Genomic DNA, 26,999 nt, shown 5'->3' with positions numbered 1-26,999 from the left:
AACTATTTACCCATTTTACCAGTAATGAGCAATGTATAACCTTCTAATTATTATGGCCAAATTCTATTTTAATGGAATAAAATTTATGAAAAAAAAACTCATACATACATGTTTTTCTCATTTATTTTCAAAATGTTTTCTTTTAAACCACTCAAGAAAAAAAAGCACAAACCATATAAAATTTTGAAGAGATTTTTAAATTTCTTCCTAAGGGCCTGAATAATCTAAGTTGGTTGTCTTATCTTTACTGTAAAAACGCAAAAGTAAAACCTATATGTATCACAAATTATGAGATAAACCTTTACTTCTTATTTAAGCAAACATTTAAGCAAACATTTGTATTTTCCAAAATTCTATTCTGATTAATGAATGTTTTATTAATTCTTGTCACTGTTTGGTTATGTAAAATGTCTTTACAAAATAAAATCATTTAAAAAATTGAAAAATGTGCTTGTTACCATTACTGCTATAATGGAAAAATAATTTGAACTTTTGAAAAAAAAATCTCACTCTTTGCAACTATTAATTTAATTCTTATTTAACCACAATTCAAGAAATAAATGAGTTAATGTAAGCTTTATTTAATAACAAGCACAAATACATTCATTATAACAAATAGAACAGGAACAACTTGTTTAATATAAACATATATAATATAACTCAATATACCAGTACAACTCTGAGAGGTTTGTGAAAGAAGAAAAGTTTAGCATTGAACACTGAACTGTAACAGATCTCTTAGAGGATAGTATATTCTAGAATATACCATCAAATATGCCAAGGAAAGCTTCCTCCTCTTTGCTGTGAATAATGAACAAGAAGAAATAAAGTAAAAAGCAATTATTCATTAATCAGGCAAAAATAAAATCACTTTAATAAAAGTAGAGAAGTCCCAGTCATAGCACTTTAAAACAATCACTATCAGGGCCCTGATCAAAACGTAATTCTGGATACTTGTTGTTGGTGTACTGCAATCCAATCAACTCATCTGGCTGTGTTTTACACAACGTATTTTTAAAAAGAAACTAAGTAAATTTTTTCCCAAAGGCATAGCTTAGTTTTACTAAACACATTATTTATCTTTTACTAAACAGTGACTCCCTGTAATGACAGCGACTGTACTGGCTGCTGCAGCGCCTGGTCTTTGTGTATCATGTGACCTTCTCTGTAAGCTCTGCTAATACATCCCCAGCTAATCAAGAGCAGCTTAATCAATAACTCACTGTTTATGTTTAGTAAAGAAACATTATGTTTAGTAAAGAAAACTTTACAGTTTTGTAAAGAAATTGGGATATTTTAGGTCATATTAAAGTTTTTATTCAGGTTCATCTCTAAAAAGTTTTGATACTTTAAATCTGGTGCTGTCAAGAAAAAGTGACAGCACAGACTGTAGCATCTGGAACTTTGTTGGTCTGTTAGGTGGTATACAGTCACCATATTAATATTGACCATGTAGTATGGATGAAATTAATCAAGTTGATTTTACTGCATTGTAAATTTACACAGTTTTAATAAATGCTGATAATAACCCGTCTTAAAACACTAAGACTTGGGACGACAGATCCTGAGTGGGACATCCCTAGATTATCAGTGAGATTAGATTACCTTTTATGAAGAGGCAGGTTGGCACTGGATGTTGCATTCATTGCAGAGAAGAAATCCAACCTTCTGCTAACCTGTCCACCCAGAGTGTGTGCTGGGAGTTTTTCAGGTGTTTTTACATTGAAAACATCACTGAAAACATTTGGTCTCTACACAAAGTGAAAGACAAGAACACAATAACTGTACAACACCCACAACCAGGAACAACGATAAGAAGCAACATTGGCACTTCGGATCATGGATGGAAGGAAAACGAGCTTCACATGCTCGCACCTGTTTATCCCAGTCAAGTGAAATCCTCTTTTGTGATGTGAACGACTGACTGATAGAAGAGGGTCCAACTTTCCTGATTTCAGGACTTGGATGTGAAATCAACCTAAAACCAGCATGAAATTGAAAGATGTTATTAGATGTGTGTGGTTTTATGTTATAAATTCAGCTGTAATAAGAAGCAAGATTGAATCCTTTTTGGGGGTCTAACCTCAGTGATGTAGTGAAAGTAGTCATACAGGGCTCTGCTTGTGAGCTGCTGATCAGCACTGGTGCTGTCAAAAAATACATAATAAGTAAACTTATAGTCATTACAATTATGGAAAGCAGGGTTGTACAGATTACAGTTTTCTGGCCTATCATTGATCTTTTAAAAGCCTGATTTATCATTATGATTTTGGTCTATATTGACTTTTTATTTTCTGAAGAGACGCTACATATAGAGAAAAAGTCGCATAGTTGGTGAAAGGGGGTGACTAGTGTTAATCATGCAAGTGTGCGCTCATCTCCAATCTCCAATAATTGAGAAAATTGGCAAAGATTTATTGGCGCACCTCTAATGGAGAGATATTCCAAAAGTCTTATTGGTCATAAAATACACAAAAACTTTCATAAAATAACATGAAATATATTTTTTAAATTACATTTGACTTAAAATGTAACTACCTGATATCTTGTTTTGAACATGCTGCTGCATCTGAGGCTGAAAGCTGCTTTCACATAGGGGTGGTGATGTTTCGCTGGCATTCAGCAAGTTTTCATCATCAAAATCTCTCCAGTCATCCCATTCATTTCCCAGGTCAAAGGTGACACTTGGTATTTGGAGAGATGAAGGACTTTTGTAGGGTTTTTTTTGTTCTGGCACCGCAGTGGACCAGCGCGACGAAGCTGAGCTGACTGTGCTGATCTGGTTCGGAGGCGGTCTGGAGCCCGACCCGGATTTCAGGGTCATCCACTTTGAGGAATCTGGACAGAAAAATTATATAGAAAACAGACAGGAAGTAAAATAAAATATGATTGCAGAGTTCTAGAAAAGTGCAGCATGAGATTTCAACTTGCTACATCACAAACGAGTTATTTTTTTTTTATTACTATAAAGAGAACAAATGTATGGCACTTAACATACATAATACATGACATCACAGAATGTGCCATATTAATAAACAAAATTAAATAGTTAAGCAGAACATCTGTACTTTGATGATAAGCAGGTGCTGCAGGAGAAGTTTGGGAAATCTCTGCCAATCCCTCAGGACCGTCTTCTGCATAGAAACAGTAATCTGAAAAACAAACAATACGACAGTAGAACAGAAAAAATAAATGTACAGTTGAAATCAGCTAAGTACGATGGTGGGCCACTGGTCAGAAAACAAATAGAGGAGTACATTTCTGCCTAAAAACTCTAAAACATTTTTGAGTTTCAAATGTTGAAAGTTTTCAACGGTGGTCATTATTATTTCTATTTACAAGAATGGCCAAAGATGAAAACTGGCCACAGCAGATGATCCTCTGCAGACTGATGGATCTCTCATGTTCTGTGTTACAAGGTTTGTGGAGTTTAAAATATTCTTAATGCTGCAGCTTGTTTACCTCTGTCAAAATCCTCCAGACAAACTACATCAGGCAGCTCAGCATAGTGTTCAGCTGTCAGCTCCATGTCGGCACTTTTATACCCATTTCCTGCATGCCTGCACATAAACACACAGAACAAAAGCTTGAAATAACAAAGTTTACTCACACGATGCTTGTTTTAGCATTTATCTAGCCACAACTTTTTATCAAATAGATACCAGAATAAGCTAGGGATCGTGTCTTATTGTTGTGAAAAATGAAATGAGAAAATCTGATTCTCAAAAACAAAACAAAAAATGCAGATCTGCTAGAGCTGCACAATGAGGAAACAAAAGTTTCAGTCAAAGCAGAAAAAAAGAAAAGTTGGGACACCAAAAGCTGAAAAATATTGTCTAGTAGATCAACGACCTCATTTCTTCTTTGAAATACTAAACTTTTTGCATGTAAATATCTAAATCAAAAATGGAATATATTGGGTGTACTGATTTTTATTTTTATTATTTGATCTCTTGTCTTAAGGTTCTCCAAGATGTTACAAGCATTTTAGTTACAAAAACTAGCTAAACAAAATTACCCAGCTCTGATGGATTGTATTTGTAATGAATGAATTAATTAATGAATGGATGAATGAAATGTAAATACCAGGAGCCAGAGGGAAGCGTTTCTCTGGGTTTGTAGGCAAACCTCTTCATGCTGACAGACAGAGGCTCTTCACTCATTTTTATCTGATGATCACAAAACATGAAACATCCATAACATGAAGCTCATATGTGGCAATATTAAACTTACTATCTTACACGTAAAGGTGTTTGCACCAACACACATTCAAGGTTTTTGATAGAATGAACTTTGAAATGCACGTTTTATTTAAGGATTGTTCTTATTAGAACAAAAATGAACAGAATCAATGAAAAATCTGCCGAATGTGCCAAATTATTTTCTTTAATCGGTAGATTAATTGATAATTACATTGGGTTGTACATTTATGCCTTGAATGAAGAAGCCTTTCTATGTTCTTTCCTATGTTTTCTGTGTTGATACAACAGTTGATCACTAGAGTTTTGTATTTTTAGGCCTGGATGATAAGCCAGTAATAAAATGCTTAGTGAAAAATAAATATTGACAGAAAAGCATAACCTTGGAAACTGTCTGGACTAAAAGTAAAAGAGTAGTTAATTTTCAAACCCTGAAAAGTCTTTCAGAACAACTACAACAAAGTTATAAAGCTATGATAGACCTAACATTTAAGCAGAGAGACGGTGCAAAAATCTTCTTGTCTACCTTAAGGCGTTTGACAGGGGTCTGTGCAAGTACATCAGACCTGTTCCTCAGGTCCTCCAAGTAAGAGGAGAAGCTGGATTCATGGTTGGCTGACCTTTTCTGTCCTACAGCAACACCTACTTTACCTAAGGAGGAAATACAGAGGGGTCAACACAAAACTGACAAAAGAAAACATGTAAATTACACAGGCAGACACATAAAATGGGAAAAGTTATATGATTTACTCACAGCAGTCATGAGCACAGAGGTTCTTATTTTTGCAGAAATGATTGCACTGTCTTTTACTGGCTGAGTCTGATCATACACACACATAGAAAAAAAAGTCAGCTCTCTGCATTGATGTATGGAATAAAAACTATTTTACCTTCTGGCATCAACCAAAACCATCATTATTAAACTACTTTATATTACCTTGCTTTGCAGATGAGGTTTTTTGAGTCTCAGAGCAGTGTGAGTGTTGAGCTCTTTGTCCAACAAGATTATCTGTTTTGCTTTGTGGAATTTCAGTCTCAAGATTTTGGGCTGCAGCAGAGTAGTACACAGGAAACTTCAGCTGGATGTCCAGACCCACTGCAAAAGAACGAAAAAGTCAAGTTTAACGAGCTCTGAAAATTCTACTGTTTTTATGAACGTCTACATTTACCAAAAAAAAAAAAAAAGAGCTGTGACTGTAATTATTTCCCAACACTGAATTTTCACCTACAGAATAAATGTTTCCAAATTACAGATTTATATGATTNAAAAAAAAAAAAAAAAGAGCTGTGACTGTAATTATTTCCTAACACTGAATTTTCACCTACAGAATAAATGTTTCCAAATTACAGATTTATATGAGTGAACTGTGAACAAGGTATATTCCCTGTTCACCTCTAACATGTGAGAGAAAAAAACTTTTGAAATGTTTGTTGATATATTTCTAAGTAGAAATGTATCTAAAGATATTTCCGTAGTTTACCATATTCTGAGCTGATGAGGTTGACACTGATCTCATTTCCTTTGGAAGCCTTTGGCACATCTACCTTTTTGGTCCAGCTACCAGACTTGAGCAGCAACGAGTCCCTGATAAACAGAGATGAAAACACCCTTTTTAGGCCAGCTTTAGTCTGGCTTAAACTCCAGTTGTGTTTTAGTACAGCAACATTAACCAATGGGAGCGTTTCTCACTTGAGTTTGTGTAGAATGACTACATGGTTTTCAGAGTTGCCAATGATCAGAGAAACGTAGTGATGGTCTGGAGCTGTTCTCCTGGACAGCAGCTGGGCTTGGTTTTGTAGGGTCACCTTTACCACAATCTCAGCTGTGGTACTGCTGTACCTGGGCAGCTACAAAAAAAACAAGAAGCTTAAAGACAGAAGTGCGGCGATAACAGAGGTTGAAATCACTAGTTTAGGATCGAAATCTATTCTGAAGTAATCAAAATGGAATAATTCAATAAAAACGGAGGGAACAGAAAGTTCTCTATTTACTCTGTTTTGGCTATCCTCGCCTAGAAGTCATATTTACACAAAACTAAAAACTGGAGCTCAAAACAACAACAAAAAGTTTCTCAGTAACAAAAAGTCAGGGGTGTTTAATTGCTGCATTTGATTCGCCTGCAGGTCAGAGCTTGGAACTGGGAATGAGTTCAGCGTGTTCTAGCTGCAAGTCGAAAACCATTAAGAATTCCCATTTGTGTTGGTGCTAACCGCTACTACAAACACAGGCTGATAATAACATACCATATGTCCAAACTCTTTTCTCACTTCTATTGTTTTTGATCAAAAAAGGGAACATTTTGTACATTATTTTAATGATCCTACTCCCTCTCAATTTCTTTGGATCAAATATGCAATTATTAATAAGTGAACAGTATTTTTTTATGTCTTAAGTTTGCTGTTACTGTACAGTGTATTATTCTTAGTGCTGTTTTGAATATTTTTATTTTTGTGTCAATCTATATGCTACAATTTGCCTTCTGTCACTTTGCTGCTGAGAACCAATAAGGCTTATTCTATTCTATTCTATTCTATTCTATTCTATTCTATTTTATCTTGTTCATAATAGAATAGAATAGAATTTATGACTTTTAGATTTAGTCATAAATCTAAAAAAATCATATTTACACTTTACAACTATCACTACATTCTATATGTCCAGCGGCAGCCATGTTGGATACTAAACTTGAAGTTCATGAAATTTTACAGATTCCTTTGTCTTTACTAAAGTGAATTAAGAGAATTTTAATAAAATGTTTCTTAATCAAACAGAAAAGAAATTCTGGGTAGGAAATGTATCCTTTAAAAAACATAAAATAATTCAAATGAATACAAAGATGCTTTTCAGATTCTTGTTGCTGTGAGGCTCACCTGTTCCAGGTTAATGTCGTACTTTGGAAGATGAACGACAGATTCTCTGATTTGGTTTCCAAATGGCGGATGTCTGTTAAGAATCTGCATTGGGACAAAAAATAGTTATTAGCAGAAAATGAGGCAAAACGTTAAAATCAAAACAAGTTTCAAATGAAAAAAAAAACTTTAATTATAAGCAGTCACTAAACTTACAGTCATATTCTAATTCAAAAAATTTGAAAGTGCATTCAGACGAGGCTTGAAAATAACCTCCTAAAAGTAGGTACTAAACATACTTTTCACTAAGCTCACATTACTTTATTAAACATGTTTTTTTTATTGGTCTGATGTCTAATTTTAAATGTCCTGCTTTTATTAGCTGTCAGTGGTAAAATCATTATAACTAACAGAAGAAAGGCTGTAATTAATCTATATAATGTGTTTCACTTAGTTATTTAAGTTCCTGAAATAAATTAATTTTTCAATAATATTCTAATTTATTGAATGGGTCTGTATATCAGTGCAGTGAAACACACAACAGCGTATGGTTGTCAGAGGTTTCCAGTAAAAACGTTAGAGTGGCTGACCAGCTCCAGCTCTCTGGGGTTGGTTTGCTCTATTTTGCTGAAACTGGTGAGGCCAGCATTCACCATCGCTGTTGACAGAGTCAAACCTGAAGGACGGTGTGGCACAGAAAAACATCAAGTTTAAGTTAATAACGTAGAAATTTAGGCATAAAATGGTCATGTATGGGAAGTCTTATAATAAATTTTAGTAATGTAGTCCTGAAGTTCATCATTTTATGATGCATAGTGTGGCAATGCACTGACCTATCTTCTCCATCTGTTTGGAAACAAAAGGTGAGTTTTCCCACAGCTTAGCTCTAAAGCACTTAGCTAAGATCAGGGAGCTAAGTGCAGCACAAAACCCCGTCTTAGATTGCTGAGTAAGAAACTCTGACAGGCCTGTTGAGAAGAAAACACAAGATAAGTCAGAAAAAAAGGCCTCTGCAAAGAAAAAGAAAAAGAAAAAAAACTGTTTACTTTTTGCCATTTTTTATACTCACATTTGCTGATTCGCATCCCGATTCTAAAGATCTTTGCAGTCTCTTGTGTAAGACCAAAGTCTTGAATTGAGATAGAGCTCAACTGAGCCTGAATTAAGCTACAAGAAAACATGGATCAGAACCATCAAAGTTCTTGAGATGAACATCTTTATATGATATTCTACCATAACACACCCACCAGTTCACTTTCATCTCGCTGGTTTTGATCTTTCCCTCAAGTGGAAATCTAAAAGAATACATCCAACAATCTAACACTGTTATTACTGTATCTGGTGAGACATACATCAAGAACATGTTTTGATGCGATACTTTATAATCCTTCAAAGGCGTCTGACCTGATGGTGGCCCTGTTCTTGTCTCTGTTCAAGGTGTTCAGGGTTTTCTTCTCATTTACTCTCAACTGAACGTCCCTGAACTCCTTGCTCTTTGACACCAGGTCAACCTGCGCACAGAATGCCAAAGACTTTTAAACTGGATACATTTTTGCATTGCCACCCTTTAGTGAAAGTGCTCTCTAAAATGTTTGCACCAACAGAAGTCCTGTTTTAAGTCAAAACACACAGAATGGGGATTTTTTTCCCCTGCAGCACAGAGAACCTACCAGGTCAGGCAGTGTTTCGCTGCCGGTTACTTTGGTGAACAGCTGCACTGTTTCAAAGGCTACACAGTACCTCGCCATCAACCTGCCAGCTTCTGTTAAAATACAAGAAGCGTCTTCAGATAAAAACATAGAAACTCCTTTCAAAGCACTAAGTTACCATGCTATGTTTCTCCACCTGTGGGTTTGATGTTGATATCCTCATCCATGGTGATCAAATCAATGGCCGACAGAGAGTTGAGGGTCTTCAGACACAGTTCTGAAAAAGACAGGATAATCCAACTGGGAAACACTGTATTTGAAGGGGTGTGCATAAGAATATCATGACACTGTCATAAGTATGACAAAAACATCTGTAGTGAACATGAGGAAGTCTTCGTAAATGTTTATGACAGTTGTCATTAAGTGTCACTCGGTAAATACTAACATTTTCAATACAAAATTTTGCATTAAAAGTCTCAACTTTACATTAAAAGTGACACTTTTAATAAAAAATAAGTGTTAATCTGGTCCCAGTTTTGCAGTGACATTTTGCATTAAAAGTGTCATTTTTAATGCAAATTAAAAGTAACATTAATTACCAAATGACACTCAATGACAACTGTCATGAACATTCATGAAGACTCCTTCATGTTCATTAAAGGTGTTCTGTCATGTTTATGTCATTACATGTCATATTAGTCTTTTGCTCGCCCTTCAAATAAAGTGTTACCTCAAACTTTACCTTTGACTAGAAGAATACTTTTAGCACTTTGCTAATATCTGGTATTATTTTGATCAGTTTCAATGTATTTGCAGGTAATTGATCAGTCAGTGCTCACCTTGCAACTTTGCTTCAATACCATATCTGTCTAAGTTGGCTGAGAAACCTGAGTAGAAAGTGAGAACATAAAGGAGTAAACATCATACTTTATTATATTTATTGTATTTATGCTAAACATCAGATGTCTGTATCAGTATCAAAAGTGAAAAGAGTGGATTGGTGCATCCCTAGTTTTAACATGAGAAAAAGGATGTGTATGCAAGGCACTGAGGAAGATAAACACTTGATTTGAATTTATGGGGCTGACCGTAGTGAGACGGGTTCTTAAGGGCTCTGATGTACAGGAAGGTGGAGCGTATCCAGTCGAGAGCCATGTTGACATCACTGATGGTCTGGAGAACAATCTCAGCATTCAGGTGTTCCACCAGGTGACTATGTAAGCTACAGGAGCACAGTGTGTTATAATATGATCTGTATTGTGGGTATGCTTCTGCAGGAAAGAAGGACAGAGAAAAAAAAAAAAAGGGGGGGGGGGGAGTAAAAACAAGCATGTCTTTGTCCTACCTGCTCTCAGTGATCTCTATACCATTCATAAGTTTCATGTATTTCTCTCTGGTGTGAACCTTGGTCATGATCACTGCAGTTGCTGATGTATCAAACTAAGGGGTTGAAATGCAGTGAGAAAGAAGGTGTAAAATGTCATTGTATAAAAAAACAAACAAACAAACAATAAACATTGCAGTGAGAACAAAAAAACAGAAAGAGTCCCTCAAGTTTTAACTGTGTTGGTACCTGAGGCCGACCCGCCCGGCCAATCATCTGCAGGATGTCAGCCTCGCTGTACTCTTCACAGGAGCCGGCAACATACTGCATCGTTGACTTGATGACCACCAGGTGAGCAGGAAGGTTCACCCCCATAGCCAGAGTCCGGGTTGTAACTGGGACGTCACAAACAGCAGGGCACCTTAAATTATTCAGCCTTCTCTACCAATTAGGTTTATGGGCAAAATTCTAACTGACCAATGTGTTTGCGATAAACAAATTACATAACAGCTTAAGCAGGTAAGTAAAACTATTTAAATTATTAAAATAAACAATTTAAACATGGATTTGATCCAAATTCATCAGTAAATTTTGTAAGTACTGCAATCTCAAAATTATTCAAACCCCTAAATAATATTCTTCATAAGTCTGGGTCCACACCTGATCCCTCAACGCTTTGATTAGCTACATCAGGTCTGTTGGCTTTAAAAGGGAGGGGTACTTTGCAAAAGATTGTTTTTGAACTCATCAAATACATATCTGGAGTGTTGCTTTGATTTGAGAAATTATTTAATCCCCATGACAACCATTTGGGGTCGTCTGCTCCTACAAAGCACCGCATATTTACCCAAAGCTCCACCTTGAAGTTTTAGGCCCCAGCTGAGCTCTCGGCCTACAGAGCAGCTCTCCCTCAGGACTCCCCCACTCAGCTCCTCCAGACTAGTGGCAGCAGCAATTCGCAAACACTGAGTAGAACTGCACATCTGCTGAGCTCATTATAGGAATTACTTCTCAGTCCAATGTTTCTAAAACTGTTGTAAACGGCATCATGGAGAAGCATTGTTGTGATGACATGCTGATGGCGTAGTGTCAGGAAGAGTAGGGGTTTCTTAAAGAGACAAAAGTTAATTTTAAGGCATCAGATGCAACTAAAATGCAAATTTAGCTGTGGAGGTTGAACAATTTTAAGCGTACCTGTAAAATGTACCCACATACTGCAGTTTTCTCATCATTTTGTAGAAGAATGATGAAAGACAAGTACAATAAACTCCTATGACCTATAGACCTTGTATTTACTCTTACATAGGACAGGCAGGTCTCCCAGGGTGAAGGCCTCTTCTACCAGCTTCCTGTCAGACAAGTCAACGCCTGCATGGTGGTAACCAACTCCTAACATCATCAGATCTGGGCCAAAAGATCAACACAAAATGTTTTATGTAAACACATGTGGGTTTTGTCAGATGATCCAGTCTTTAACAGGTTTATGTTTCACTTCTGAGTTAAAAAAAAAAGGTAATTTAACAAAATAGGTGACAGTTATTAAGCAACACAGTTTTAGAGCAGTTCACAGGAGCTGCTAATTAAATGGGCCATCAAGCAATACACTACACTGCATTATTACTACTTTTATGCATCGGCATATAATAGTTTCCCAAAAGCTTGGTTTAACATGTTGCAAGGTACATTACCTCTCAGTTTTGAATCCAGAATAGAGTTTGCATATTTCATCAACCTGCAAGGTCAATAAGATCTCATAAGCACAGCAGAGTAACCTGTAATACTCTAAAGAAATCTAAAACATATTGTTATTAAACGATTCACACACAAAGACATCAGATCGGTGCACCTTTGCTTGTGTTCAAAGCTCATAATGAATCGGGCATCCTTGGCCAGAACTGCAGCCGACTGCTGAGCTCCTTTCCTTGTTGAGCAAAACTACAAAAAGCAAGAGAGGTAAAATGACAGGAGCAGTAACCAGAAACAGGGGAAAAGTAATCCTTTAAACTAAAAGAGTATTGCCACCTTCTATAAAGTCATGTAAATAATGACGACACTGCACCACAGACTTTTAATTTACACAGTTGTTAATAAGACTAGATCAATCATATTTTTTCACAGGACTGTATAAACATGAGAGATATAGATTGATATATAAAATAGTATATCATGATATATAATCAGTATTTCCTCACTAATCTACAAGTTGCATTTCTACAGTTGCTCATCCACAATAGTTAGCTGTTCTACCCCTTTCTTTATTTTCTGCTTAGTTTGGTAATTTTTCATAAAACCAGTGGGTTTTATATTTGCCCTTCTGTTTTTAACCTCTGCAAGCCGCTTTACTTTACACCTGTCTGTATGAATACTGCTAACTAGTAAAGCTTGATTGATAAATAACTTACCCTTTACATTGCCATTCAAGGATTACATGAAAACACAAAAAGCATTAACTAACTGTCACCTGCTCCACTTACCACTAGCGTAGGCTTCTGGTCAGAGTATGTCTGTATTATGTTGGCCATCTTGTAGTTGAGAGATAAATCAAACTTGAACTCTGTTTGTGTCCCACTGCAGGGGAATCCCAGGACCACCTTCCGAAGCTTTACTGGACGGTGGCTCTCATCCATACTCAGATAGGAGGCCGGCTCGCTCCCATTGGACAGCCAGTCAGCTATCTAATAACAAGCAGTTCTGAAGTCAGTCACAAATTACTGACGCTGCCAAGACAGCTCTCTAACTGAATACGTTTCTTTGTGACACTTACGTCACATATGTTGGGGATTGTGGCCGACACAGCCACTAATCTCATTGTGACGCCTCCCTCTGGGTTCTGAGATGTCCTGTATGAATTCACTGCCTTCATTCTGCTCACCACCACTTCTAACGTGGCGCCACGGGTTGCATCCTTCACCACATGAACCTGGAAATAATTTTTTTTAATGCTGATTAAATCCAGGAACCTGTCTGGGATTTAACAGGAGGTTGACCAAATCTTTTTTATTGTATATATTTTATTAACAATAGATGCAGCTAAAGATTTCCGAAACATACAATGCTTTTGTCATGATGTGAGGTTGAGAGTGGTGAGGGAAACACAGACAGGCCCAGGTTGTCATGATGAAAGTGGATTTTTAATAATGAAGACACAGGTAGCAATGAGCAAACAGCGACAGATGACAAACAAACCATAGACGAGGACCCAACAAGGAACACAGACAACAGGTGGGACTAAATACACAGGGAGGGTAATCACAGAAACGAGACACAGCTGGGAACAATCAGGACAGCACAGAGACTCACAGGGGAAAACAGGACACAGAAAACCTCAAACTAACACACAGAAAACAGTATTCAAACCCTTTCCACTTTTTTATTATGCCTCAGTCAGAGATTCGACCCAAAGAACATCTCTGGAAAGGCCTACAAAAACAGGCTGCCTATCAACGCAACCAATCCAATTTTACTGAGTTGAGATGCAGTTTCTTATAATAGTGACATTGATCATCCACCAACTAGCAGATAAAAAGGCACTATTCATTTTTACAAGTGACGCACATTGTGAAATAAGTGATATTACACACTGACCTCGTCAATAAGGAAGAGTCTAACAAGCTGCAGCAGAGAATTATCCTTCCATTTCCTTGTCATGCTGTCCCACTTCTCCTAGTAACGAAACACAGCAATGTTTTAACTACTGAGGGAAAAAACGATGGTTTTACATATCAGAGGTTTACTTTTGGTGCTCTCGTTTGAGTAGCATCACACACAGGCGTGGTCAGGATGATGTGGGAGTCATGAATCTCGAACAAGTCATCGATCTCTGTGTCACCGGTCAGCTCCTTGCAGGTCAGCCCCAGAGGACCGAACTTCTTGCTCCAGCTGTCATAACACTGGCTGCAGAGCGCTTTGATGGGAGCCACTGAGGAGAACAAACACAAAGTCTGCCCACCAGAAACAAATTTATCATTTTATTTCTATATGTGTTTTGCATTTTAACACAAATCCCAAAGGAAAATATTATTTTGATGCATTATTTTAGCAAACAGTTGGACTTTTATTATTATTGTTATTAATATTATTATTATTATTATTATAACAGTTACTTAGAAACTGTTTAGTACTAATTACTTTTACAAATTTAGAGCATTCTTAGAAAGGCCAGAGAATACTTGCTTATATTTATCTAGCAATATACTTACTTAGCAACCCAGAACAGGGATTAAAACAAACTTAGCATCCAGGAAAACTACCTTAGCAACTACTTTTCAGACTCCTATTCAAACCCAGAAAAGGAATTAGGCCTTATACTTACTTATACTTATCTAGCAAACCTGAATAAGAGTATCTAGTTTATATACTTTGGATCAACATTATTAGATTATTTTTCTTCCTTTGCTCTTTCTTTTGGTTTGTCATGTTGTTTGTATTTCCTTTAGTTCATGTAAAGCACTTTTAATTTCCTTGTTGCTGAAAATGTGCTATATAAATAAAATTACTTTACCTTGCCTTACAATGATGTTGTGTGCATACTAAAACTGAACTGATCAGGCATTTCTTGGTCGATGCCTATTTTTTATTTTATTTTTTTTACATCTGACCTGCTGTTTCTGATTTTGAACAATTCTGTTTTTAAGGACTAAGTACAACAGAAAATGAAAAATTGTGATTGTTCTAATTCATATCTTAAAGCATACTAACTTTTCTTGACTGTCACTAAGCTTAAAAAAGCCCATCAAAGTTCATGCTGTTGCTTGGTGGGTTTATAGACTAAAAGTAGTGGGAGTTTGTTGGCCTAGCCTATTTCCTGAATAAGAAAATAAACTTCAGGTTTACAGAATTTGATGTGCTGCATATATTTGTAACCAATCAGATCCAACCATAGAGAAAATTGGCCTATATATTGGTCTCACTATACACAGCTTTGACATCTCTCCATGGTTCCTGAGTCTCCATTAACAGGCGAATGATGGCGAGCTCAAACAGAACCGTTTTCCCCGATCCAGTCGGAGCACAGGCTACAAAGTTCTTGTTTGTATAAAGAACCTGCAAACACAGCAAAAATTATAGTAATATTATGTTATTTATCTTATTTAGCAATATGTTTGTATGGTTTCTTTTAACACTCACATCATCCAGAGCTTTGGATTGGACGTAATTGAAAAAGGGGAACTCGCTAAAGATGGATCTGAATTTCACTGCTGCGTTGCACGTTTCAGGAAATCACTCCGCTTGTTTCCAGCGTAATTCAGAGGTGGACAAGTAATTTCCAAAAGTCTTTATGTACATGAAACGAAGAGGAAAGGATACGGATTTCTGACACGGGACGCAGAACTTCAGAGCCAGAAGATCCTAAAATGGAAGAAACCAAAGACGATGTTTGCTTACAGCCACATTATTTGCACAGCAAAACACAAAATTTTACCAAGTTTCTGGCTTGGAAAAAAAAATACTTCAAAGTAAGTCTTCAGCAAGTTGTAGAAGCTTGATTCAAGTAAATAATTATGTAATATTGATCAAAAAGTAGATTTTATTAGTTATAACAATACATTTTTCCCATGTTGTAAAAAAAAATGTTGCCAGTGGAACTACTCTCTTTCATCAATATTAAGGAATTATATACTTAAAACATGCTCATATGTCTCCTTGAAAAGTTACTTACAAGTTAGTTTTGTCTCATTTCAAGTGTACCAAAAGTATTTGCACTATAAACTTCAAGATCTTATGTTTTGGAAGTGAATATTTTAATAAGATATACGAATCAAACTAAATGCAAATATTCTTTTAAGAATCAGTGAGTTCAGAAGCTCCATTGTATTACTGTCTACAGCTTCAAGTGGTTACCACCTAGTGACCAGTTGGTTTCATTACAATGAAGCAGTCAATGAAGGGAGCTCACATTATAACGCCTCATCTTACCCAGACACACTATGGCAGCTTCTGCCACAGTCAGTAATGGGAATACTTATCATTACGGGTGTTATTTGATAAACAGCGAGTGTGTCAGTGTGTCAGTGTTGAGCAGAACCTTGTATGTGCAGCGGTTGAGGCGTCATGGGTGGAACGAAGGCTCTCTTTGCACCTTTGTCCAGCGTTTCTGCATGTGGCGCCTGCTGCAGGGGTCGCACACTCACCGCAGACGAGCAGGAGAACGGAGGAGCCGCTTTACCGACAGCAGCCTGTGGTAGTTGGAGAGCAGGAGGCACGGTTGCCATGGCAACCGGGCTGAGAAAAGTTTGAGGTCTGGATGTTTTCTCGCCGCCGCCGCCGCCATTCCCACTGCGAGACTTGAGGTCGACGTTGGTCGACAAATCACCTGCGCCGCTCAGCGTAGGACTCCTGAACAAGCTGTTGATTGTGGAAGGAGAGAAACTGAAGCAACAGCAGGAAGGTAGAGGGAGAAGAACGACTGCTGCTGAGCCGTAACAGAGAGGAGAAAGCATTCAGGCGTCTGGCTGACCAGTATGGAGGACGGCTAAATATCCTCTTGTGTTCTTTTGCAAAACTCTGAGAATATATACAGCACACCTACTTTAAGGAATCAGCAATATATTTTAATGTTCCACAAGGCTCTGTTGCAATAAATCAATTAATCATATAATAAATTAAAACAAGCTGCTCGATAATTTTCATTTGCATGATTTATGGTTTTTGTCTCTCTTTCTACCTAAAACTGGAGGACAAAAGACTTCAGTCTGGTGCTTTGGTCTCAATGAGTCCTTTTATTGGAGGACAATTTTGTTTACAGAGGCTTCACAATTCATGTTATTTGTTGTTTCTGTTGCTTTGTTTAATTATTTTTGATATTTAAAATGTCTTTCAGTTCCAGTGTTAAATGCTCATTAGAAATTAAAGCTTATTGATATTTGAGAATGTGTTCTTGCATTATTATGCCTTTAGATACTTGAAAATGGTGTCAAAACAACAATATTATCGTTTATCCAGATAGCTTCTGGGATAATTTATCGTCAAGCAAAATTTGTTATTGTGACAGGCTTAACTCCACATACATATAGAGAAAAGCAAACCATTGTGGATCTGAATAAAACAAACATATGGAAGAAATCTAGTCTTACATTTCAATGTACAACATTGAATTTCTATCCTGTCCAATTATTTGACAGGATAGATTTCATCATGAAATATATTTTATGATTATGTGATTTTTTTCAAACTTAAAATTATTTTAATTCTCAAGCAAAAATTTCAGTCTCAAGAGACAAGATATTTATTTCATAGAATCATAGGTTTCACATATGAAAGTGCAAAAGTACTTTTTTTCATACTTTTTGAACTTAGATACATTTTGGAATGTTATAACCACAAGATGAATTGATTTTGTTGGATAGATCAACATCCACATATGATTTTCTAAAAACAAAAATCTAAAAAGCATGGCGTACATTTGTATTCAGCTTCCCTTAGGCAACACATTGTAGAAGCAGAGTATTCATGATACTTCTGTGAATGATTTATTCCCAAGCCCCTCCATAGCCTGATGATATCCTGAGGAGGTAATTTAGTCATGAGTCAGCTGTGTTGGAGCAGCGACACATCTGCAAGACACTGGCTCCTGACAACTGGAGCTGCATTATACAGCACGTATCTATTTGTACACTGCGACTCAGGGAATTTTCCATAATTTCTCAAATCATTTCTCCAATAATTGGAAAAAATATAGAAAAACTGAGGCGCTGCTAAAAACTGGATGTTTCTCCCAACATCCATATACAGATATCTGATATACATATCTGTTAGAAAATATGCCTAAAAACGATCAAAGGGTCAAAATGCTCACTTGTCTTGTAACTGCACACATAATTACTAGTGTAGACGCCAACTAAATAAGCCTGAATCTTGAATTATAATCAAAAGGTACTTCAACAAAAGTCTTAATCTTATGCAACTGGATGTTTTTCTTTCTTTATATAGGTCTCATTACATTTGTAAAATGTTTTTGAATGATTTGTCATTGTGTAACACTTTCACATTTAAAAAGGGATGTGTGCAGTTCTTTGTATTCATCTATCATATAAAAATCCTGGTGAACTGAATTCAAGCTTGTGGCTGTAACAATGCAAAATGAGAATAGGCCTTCAAACTTCAGCAAGGCGCCATAGTTACAGACAGTAATCCTGTTAGGTAAGGCATGCCTGAATAATGGTCTGTATCTGCCTGCTGGGAAGACCAACTCTGTTGATCTGCTGTGTATGGACACAGGCCATGTGTACTTAAACATTTCAATCACATTGCAGTCATATATAAGAATTCATGTGTGATTATTTCAGAAAACAATGGCAGTAGCTTAGTTAGTCCAGTTTACTTAATGGAATTCTGATAAGTGAGTGGCACTTGCCTTCTTCTTAAAGGTAGACCAGGCAAGCATCTACTGATAGCCGCATGACAAGAGTCCAGCCGGGTTTCATCTCCACCTCCGCCACTCAGAAAACTACCGTCAGGGTAATCCTTTAGCCCGTCATCACCAGAGCAACCATTATTTCCCCTGAAGTTGCTGGTGCAATCACCTTGAGTCTCCTCAAATCTTCTCTCTTCATCATTAAAACTGTAGAAACTGTTGATTTTTGATGAAGAGGCATTGAGTCCTTTAAAAGGAGGCTGGAACTTCTTGGGTTTCTGTGTGAAACCTGCAAATACATAAGAAGGAATTGGAAAATGCATGGCTTTCAGCAGTGCTTTCCTGACATAAGAAATTTGGACAGAACTTTATTATAAAATTTTTACTGATGATTGCATGGGTTTAAATCAGGGCCTGAAATGATTATTCTTGAAAATCTCTCAGTATTAATGCGGGAAATCCCAGCAAAAGTATTACAGCAATGTGCAATAACTTGGACATTTGCGTTGGAGCCATGAACTAAAACGAAAAACACTTCCGCTACCCGCCTGTCGCGCTCTCCATTCCTCTCTTTAAAGGCCGGATTACACTATTCTGACATTTTCTGTCATGTTTTATAAACCACATCCGATTATTTATATAGACGTTAAAAACGCGCTTCAAGTACAGTACTGTAATGAAAAAGCCGCTTTAGGTAAATTGAACGGGATGTGGCGGCGCTCACCTTGTGGATGCAAAGGCGGATGTGACGTTGGCGCGAGAAGGACCGCCAGTTTTGTTGATACAAAAACAAGCAACTTTCCAGCAGACAGCTGCAAACGTCGTTATCGCTTAACATTTACGGCTATGCCTTCGCGCTGCATCGCTGCGTTTTGCTCCAACACTCGTGAGGATGGTGTGAGCTTATTCAGGTTCCCAAAGGAGCCTGAGCTACTTTCGAAGTGGGTGAAGCAGGTCAGACGTACCCGTGAGAACTGGAAGCCCTCTCCGACGTCTGTTCTGTGCTCGGAACATTTTGAGTTGCACTGTTTTGATTTTGTTCCCGTATTAAAGGAGTCGCTTGGGTATTCGGTTCAACACAAGCGCGTGCTGCTACCAACAGCCGTACCTACAGTGTTCCCCAGTGGCACAGCTGGAGCCACACGGAGCAGCGGTCAGCATGGTCAGGGAGCGAGTGCCATAGCTGGTCTGGCGAGCACCACCGCATCCCGCTGGATATCCCAACCCGCCCTTCGGTCTTGCATAGTCAAGCTAAAGAGGATGCAGGTAAGATCCGAGATCATGTGTATTTAAGTAATGTAAACATGACAATTATTTATTAAATCTTACAATCATACCAGAATTAGGATGGTAAAAACATTGAAGGTAATCACACTTCCCATTTTCCTTGTCTAAAATATCACTTCGTTCTATGTATTTAATGAAATAACTGCTGATTTATAGTTGTTAGCTGTGTATACCCACACACACACACACACACACACATACACACATGGGACTGTCTATTGATTAAAAATATTGACATCTTCCTACCATAATGGCCTAAGTCAATTTTTGCCATGAAGTCTACAATCTTGTTATTAAAAGTACGAGCTACTTCTGCTGTCCCAGTATCTCTCTTACTAGCAAAACTAACAGCTCTTGGATTTAAAGATTTTAATGGTTTGGTAATCAAAACATGGAGCACATGTTAAAACTAAATGTAACTTTGTATCAGCTGAAGGGGTGCCCTGTGCTGAAAAACACCATAAGAAGAAATGGCGCTGGAAGTGTCAATGATGCCATGCCTCTGACAACTGAAGAAACATCAAGTGAAGCTGAACTGCAGAACTTTCAAATCTATTAGCATGATCCGAGAATAGCAAATTTTTTAGGGCTTCTAAAAGTCAGATATAAAGCAGTTTATTAAAGTAAGCAGAGAAGAACATTTCTTAATTTAAAACATTACATACTGTACAAGGCAGAGAGAGATTCAACCTCCTGTTGCATGTCCTGAGTGGCTGGGATATGTGTAAGAGGTGGAGGTGCATCTAACTGCCACTGACTGCTTTCCAGAGGCAATGGTTTTCTGTCAAAATAAGGTTCAGGAAAAAAAAACAGGATCATTTCCCCCAGAAAGTGAACAATAAAACTCTAATTGTGCAGTGGATCTCTAAGTACTTACACTTTGTGTACAGTAGGCTTCTCAAAAAACAGACTGTCCAAGGACACCGTGCAGTCATCTGCATCAAACATCACTCTAGGTAATGCAGACTGTCTTTTAAATGTGAACCACAGCAAGTTAATCAGTCAGCCTGCGTACTGGCGACAGAGGTTTGGCTATAAAGAAAATAAGAACAGGAAAAGTTTCCATGGCACAGACTGACAAATATTTCTCTTATCCTTAAATGTAGATCAAGGTCCTTTTTATGGTGCAATTAGAAGCTCATAAATAGATACATTTTAAAGCATCAAACAATAAGTTACCATTATGTTCTGGTGCTATTCACTTAAAAGATCCAATACATTTTTGAATAGTTTAATATGAAATAAAGAATATAAAGTAATAAAACTTATTTAAAAAAAATAAGCTACCTGTTTGAAAAGTGCTCCATTGTGATAGCAGGCAATATTTTTTTGTTCAATCATTTATATACATTTAAACCCAAAAGTATCATACCTCTAACAGATTTAGACTTAAAATTGTTTGACTTCAATCAAGAAGGATGAGACTCCTTAAAAGAAAATAAAACAATGTAAAAATGATTATGAAGTTTAAAAATATAACCGTTTTATCTATTTTTTTATTCTAAAAAAATGGAATGTCAGCAATTATAACTATCATTAAAGGAAAATATTTATTAGTGTTACAAGCCAACAAAACCTTCTTATAATTACTGTCCTTCCTTGCATGTTTCCACTTTAATTTTATGCTTAGATGTAGCATTAAATTATGTCCTATTAATGCACTTCATATAATTCAACAAGCAAAAATAAAATCCAGTTCATATAAGTCACAAAAGTCATGTTAATATTTAATCTAAAAAGCTCAAATTGATCTTCTTGAAATCCTACTTTAAACATTCATATATTCAATTAGTATTGTAAATCTAAATCTGTATTAGCAGAATTGAGGTATATCAAAGATTTAAAATTAAATGGTTTAACATTGCTAAAAATAAAGGTATAACATTCAGTAGAATCAGCACTCAAAATATTAGTAGAATTTTACTTGAGCATATACTTAAAAATCAAAACGAATACACTTTTTGTCAAAACATTAATAATTATTGTGCTATTCGTAAAGCAACAAGTGTAATAACTGTTGCTTCTTTTTTTAACAAAAGCAATTAAACAATCTTCTTTTTTTTCTTTTTTTTTTTTCAAAAAATTGTTAAAGGAATACACTTTTTTTAGCATCTTGTCGTCTGCTATCAGGGTGAATCTGCTTGAAAGCCTGGATCTGGGCATGTTTTCAGTTGTTTTTATAAAGTTTAGACATTTAGATTATTTTTTATATAGTGAGATGAATAACTTAAATTTTTTTAAGACCTCCGTAAAGCCCTTACCAGAGTCACAAACTACTACAGTTATCTTTGTGGAGGCCTCAGGTAGCTATTTGGATTGTAATACTCTTACTTTACAGAGAGAAACACAAAACTAAATACCTGAGGGGTAAGCAAAGAAAACGTCCTTAAAAATGCTAAGTAACCAAGTTGTCACCATGTACACAATGCATACAGACTGTGCATAGCTTTTTGTTATTTTAAGTTGGGATAATTGCTAGCCTGCGACAGACTGGTGACCTGTCCAGGGTGTACCCCGCCTCTCGCCCAGAACGTTAGCTGGAGATAGGCACCAGCAACCCTCCCGAGCCCACTAAGGGACAAGGGTGTAAAGAAAATGGATGGATGGATGGATAATTGCTAGCTTGTTCTAATTTATTCCATATTTTTAAAAGATTTTAAAAACTATTGTCTTTGGCTTGCTTCTATTATATAAAATTGTGTACAAGCGTTGCTAAAACTGATATTAAATAGATTCAATATGTTAAAAATAACAGCAAATATTCTTTTATGATACCTTTTTGGAGGTATCCTAATTTTTTCAGGACCTTATGCTCTGTGACCAGATGGCCTACAATTAGCAAAACAAGTTAACACGATTTTAGCAACATATTTCTTTGCTTTGTACTTCAAAACACTGAAGCAGCATGTTCTGTTAAAAACTATGTAATAATGTTTGTGTGAACAATTTAGTGACACACAAAAAATAATTTTTACCACAACTATCACTGTTTTTTTTTATGCAAGACAGCCATATTGGATTTTGGTGTAATGGTTAAACCTTAGATTTTCAGGCCCCTTTTATTTATTTTTCTAAAATAAAAAAAGGCCTTTAACTTCTGATTAAAATTAAAACATGCCCTTTAATCAATCAAGTAATGTCAATAGAAAACTATATGTTTTTATTTTTTGTTTTTTGACATAAAACAACAAAATGGAAAGGCATGTCGAACAGTTTTAATATGACGGAAGGCAAGCTTGGTATTACCGTGGCAGTATTTGTTGTACTGTTATAAGTTTGAGAACTACTGTACAAGATGGTGTGTTTATACGGCTTTTAGCTCAAATTAATAATTTTAATAAGTATTAAATTTACTATTTAATAAAACTATTATCACTTTAGAAGCTGTCAGTGTGTCACACGCCATTGCTAGCTTAAGTTAGCTAATTACCGATAACCGTCCACTATGACGCCATAATGTTGATTTACCTATAATGAATAACGACATAATTAATTCTAAATAATCTTTGTGTACGTACCTGTAACAATAAACATATACGTCCATATTTATTCCAACATTGTTAGGTACGTCTGGAGCATAAGCCTTGACCCTCTCTATCAGTATTCGACAGTGTTACTCTACAGCAGCTGAAGGTTGAACTCATATAACGCAGTAGCTACTCCATTTGCATGTTTTTGTTTTTGACAGGTCTTATGTTCAGATGTCACCAGAGCGCTACGCGTGAAAACTGTGAAACAGGTCGGTCTGTGAACTGTTGGGATGCTTTTAACAGAGTGTAAACGCGTCTTTCTTAGGAAAGAACGCTAGACAGGGGACTGGACAGGAAAATTACCGGTCACAAAAACAACAAAGGCCAAAGAAAAGACAACCTTGGGCAGATGGTGGTAACATATCAACTCTCCTGTTGGAAGATGATTCCTGTCTTTGCCTTATTGGCAGCTGTGAACAGGGAAATGTTTGAGTCGCAAATGTCCAACCCAGACAGAAAAGGGATGTTTAATTTATCTAATATAGTCAAACGATGTTTAACCGCCATCACCTAAAAAAAATATGCCACCCAAAAGAGATGGTCATTAACTCAGGTTTTTATGCCTCCTATCTGGACTGAACCATTACGATGTTTTTCGGGGGAGCATGGCGCCGCCGCGTCACAATACGTGACGAAATTATCCACTACACTAACTCTAAGGAATTTGTCGGCTTTGGCGTTTTTATAAAGTAGTCCCACCATCTGACTCGGTTATTTGAGCACTTAGTGTTTCTGTAGTCGCAGATCTGACTGGATGAGTGGATACCCTTACAAAAGAAATGATCCGGCCCACACCAGACCACCACGGAAAATGGCGACTGTGAAATAGATGGAAGACGAAAGTAAGAAATCATTAAATGCAGCGTTTCGGTAGTCTTCAGCTGTCATCCAAGCCGCTCAGAGGTAATGCTTGTTTGTTTATTATCGTGTTATCCGTGTTTCATTAGCAACCATCGAGGGGATGATTGTCATTAGCCTCAGTTTAGCCTGAGGAATAGGTTTTGGTGTGGAACAGCCTTAATGGAATGGTCTGCAGCTCCTGCAAGCAGCATCCAACAACACAGTGTGACACAACTGTCAAAGAAATACTCTTATTCCGCAACTAAACAGAGCTGCTAAAGCTCCGATAGATTCTGGAAGTAGATACATTTAGTCATACATAGCAGCTGTCGTTGGTAGCATGATACTGAACTCCTGTACTGAAAGTTTCAGCTCTGTGCAAAATCCACCACCGCCTCATCAAAAGCCCTTTGCCATGTCCATGTACATTCAGTACTGCCATGTAAATGTGACAAACACCTTCATCTGCCAAAACCCTACTCAGTTAGTATGACACTTTTATTGCCCTTCATATCCTAGAGCTCTCACTGCCTCGACCTTGTAGTTTCATAAACAGCCACAATTAACCATTGAACTCAATTATGATTTGCGTTTTGCTTTATAAGGTGTAAATGGTTATTAGACTAACTCGTCATATAGCTGACTTGCATATAACAGCAGAATTGATGAAATAACATTATTTAGCAGCATGAAAAATATACTTTTAAAAAAATCAAGATTATTTGTAACTTGTTTTTTTTGTCTGAAAACAAAATGTTTACTAAAACAAAGAAATGCAGAAAACATACATAAAGCTTAAAAGCTAAAATATTGTTTAAAAAATGTTCATCAAAATTGCGAACTCATAACAATTAGGTTCTGATTGATTATCGCAGTTAGCATTAGGGATGCACCGATTGCAGTTTTTTGACCGGTCGCTGATTCTGATTTTGGCTGATACCAATTTTTTTTTGTCTGAAGTGTCGCTAAATATAGCTCGAAAGTCGGTGAGTTGGTAAGATTGGATATTGTTAACTGTAAATGTGCCGACATGAGATGGCGCATTTACAGTTGTCAGGTTTGACTGACAGCTCAAAGGTTTTGAGCTGTCAGTCAAACCTTTCTCACAGCAGAGCAGAAGATGTCAATTTTTGAGCCTCAAAAACTGGAGAGGTAGATAAGATCGGTGGATGAGATCGACTTCATATGCAAGTATCGGCCAATCACTGATATCTCAAAATTTAAAAAATCAGCGCCGATGAATTTTGAATGAATTTTAGCGCTACACAACCTAAAACCATTGAAGTTAACTCTAATGACTGGTTTGATGATAGCATCGTCTTGACTAAAGAGTAAGAAATCATGCAGTTTTCATCTGACTAAAAAATTCAATCTTTATCCAAAATTGGAAAGTACATAATCCTTAATTGTCACTTGTTTGGGGCAACAACAACACTTGTGAAAGCTATATTGCTGAGAAGAAAACTTATCAAGCTATTTTCATAACCAGAGGAACAACAGATCAAAGAAAATTACCTTCTGCAATATATTGAAACATGTACGCGGTTCAACTTAGGCTGCGTCGGAGTGAGAGAGCGCAAGACTTTCAACACATAGCTAATCACATTAATGTCGCTTAATTTTATCCTTTTAAATTTTCGAACTACTCTTCCACTAGGAATAGCCCTATAATACAACCATAGAGTGAGATGTACTAAAACAGCAGCAACACAGTTACAACAACTGGACACTGGTAACAGTTAATGGTACTGTACCATAAAATGTTTACTGTTTTTCTTCATATCTTCACTTAAAGTATTCAATTGCCCAAAAAATGTACTGCTGTTTTTGCTACTGATCAAATGTCAAATTTGAGTTTATTTGAACCTTCCACCTTTAAAGTTGCAAAACATACACAGAATCATACCAAAATTTTACGTATTTATTAATACTAGAATTACTCATTTGCATTCCTTAGTTGCTTAATGTCACTTAAAAGCTTCTAATTCCAACTTAGAAATGGGCGATTCAAGATTCAGTTCACATACAACGATGAGCCAGATGGGCTACAATGCAACATGTCCCTAACACAAGCAAATGACTTCCCCGCACCCAATAAAAAGAGAAAACAATAGCACACCAATAGCTCCAGGGAAAACAACATCACATCAGGAAATGCGCAGTTATGGTGACACAAAATTCCGTGGCAGTGTGTGTCACTTGATAAAGCTGTCCTACTTGCTCCTGATGCTACTACTTGGTTGGGGTGTTACTGTAGAGTGTGGGGATCACACTCTCCATGTCCTTAAAATGAGAGGTGAAATCCACGAAATTGATATAGCCCAAACACCGTGGTTCATAACTTCTGTGGATGGTCACTGATCCTTGGTGGTAAAAGCTACATTGAACCTTTGAAATGACTTGCCTTTTCCAAGATATAGTACAGACCAAAAGTTTGGACACACCTTTTCATTCAAAGAGTTTTCTTCATTTTCATGACTATGAAAATTGTATATTCACACTGAAGGCATCAAAACTATGAATTAACACATGTGGAATTATATACTTAGCAAAAATGTGTGAAACAACTGAAAATATGTCTTGTATTCTAGGTTCTTCAAAGTAGCCACCTTTTGCTTTGATTACTGCTTCGCACACTCTTGGCATTCTCTCGATGAGCTTCAAGAGGTAGTCACCTGAAATGGTCTTCCAACAGTCTTGAAGGAGTTCCCAGAGATGCTTAGCACTTGTTGGCTCTTTCACCTTCACTCTGCGGTCCAGCTCACCCCAAACCATCTCGATTGGGTTCAAGTCCGTTGACTGTGGATGCCTGGTCATCTGGCGCAGCTCCCTATCACTCTCCTTCTTGGTCAAATAGCCCTTACACTGCCTGTAGGTGTGCTTGGGGTCATTGTCCTGTTGAAAAATAAATGATGGTCCAACTAAACGCAAACCGGATGGAATAGCATGCCGCTGCAAGATGCTGTG

General features: G+C 36.9%; 2 protein-coding genes across 4 annotated transcripts in view; one reads left to right on the top strand and one right to left on the bottom strand.

Moving 5' to 3' along the window:
• Nucleotides 1–564: 564 nt before the first annotated feature.
• hfm1 (helicase for meiosis 1) lies at nucleotides 565–23,710 on the bottom strand. 2 transcript variants are annotated; one of them, XM_016680021.1, is made up of 40 exons: nucleotides 23,181–23,710; nucleotides 20,540–20,694; nucleotides 20,328–20,443; nucleotides 18,376–18,664; nucleotides 16,048–16,367; nucleotides 15,330–15,371; nucleotides 15,150–15,220; nucleotides 14,933–15,065; nucleotides 13,790–13,941; nucleotides 13,608–13,685; nucleotides 12,787–12,942; nucleotides 12,497–12,697; nucleotides 11,869–11,957; nucleotides 11,711–11,754; nucleotides 11,325–11,426; nucleotides 10,272–10,417; nucleotides 10,044–10,138; nucleotides 9,787–9,920; nucleotides 9,538–9,585; nucleotides 8,895–8,975; nucleotides 8,720–8,811; nucleotides 8,454–8,560; nucleotides 8,297–8,344; nucleotides 8,119–8,216; nucleotides 7,883–8,017; nucleotides 7,640–7,725; nucleotides 7,071–7,154; nucleotides 5,890–6,047; nucleotides 5,681–5,784; nucleotides 5,137–5,295; nucleotides 4,954–5,019; nucleotides 4,726–4,850; nucleotides 4,087–4,169; nucleotides 3,463–3,560; nucleotides 3,069–3,152; nucleotides 2,539–2,838; nucleotides 2,084–2,147; nucleotides 1,876–1,978; nucleotides 1,606–1,751; nucleotides 565–801 (listed from the first exon to the last, which is right to left on the bottom strand). In XM_016680021.1, the coding sequence occupies exons 2-40, from the start codon at nucleotides 20,608–20,610 to the stop codon at nucleotides 756–758; spliced, it is 4,554 nt and encodes a 1,517-aa protein (XP_016535507.1). In that variant the 5' UTR covers nucleotides 20,611–20,694; nucleotides 23,181–23,710; the 3' UTR covers nucleotides 565–755. The 2 variants fall into 2 exon arrangements, with proteins under 2 accessions (XP_016535507.1, XP_007568797.2); XM_007568735.2 differs by lacking the exons at nucleotides 20,328–20,443; nucleotides 20,540–20,694; nucleotides 23,181–23,710 and adding an exon at nucleotides 19,100–19,173 and having other exon boundaries at nucleotides 13,757–13,941.
• znf644a (zinc finger protein 644a) overlaps nucleotides 19,150–26,999 on the top strand; it is a 24,743-nt gene continuing 16,893 nt past the window's right edge. The window contains exon 1 of one of the 2 annotated variants that reach the window (XM_007568733.2): nucleotides 19,150–19,641. In XM_007568733.2, coding sequence (XP_007568795.1) covers nucleotides 19,222–19,641 — 420 coding nt within the window. In that variant the 5' untranslated portion in view covers nucleotides 19,150–19,221. Of the gene's footprint in view, nucleotides 19,642–23,805; nucleotides 24,096–26,999 lie in introns of those variants that run through there. The other variant, XM_007568734.2, reaches the window with a different exon arrangement.

The sequence above is a fragment of the Poecilia formosa genome, unplaced genomic scaffold (assembly GCF_000485575.1).
Source record: "Poecilia formosa unplaced genomic scaffold, Poecilia_formosa-5.1.2 Scaffold230, whole genome shotgun sequence".
Classification (NCBI taxonomy): domain Eukaryota; kingdom Metazoa; phylum Chordata; class Actinopteri; order Cyprinodontiformes; family Poeciliidae; genus Poecilia; species Poecilia formosa.
The sequence above is the reverse complement of the archived record's forward strand: the minus strand, read 5'-3'. Positions and strand labels throughout refer to the sequence as shown.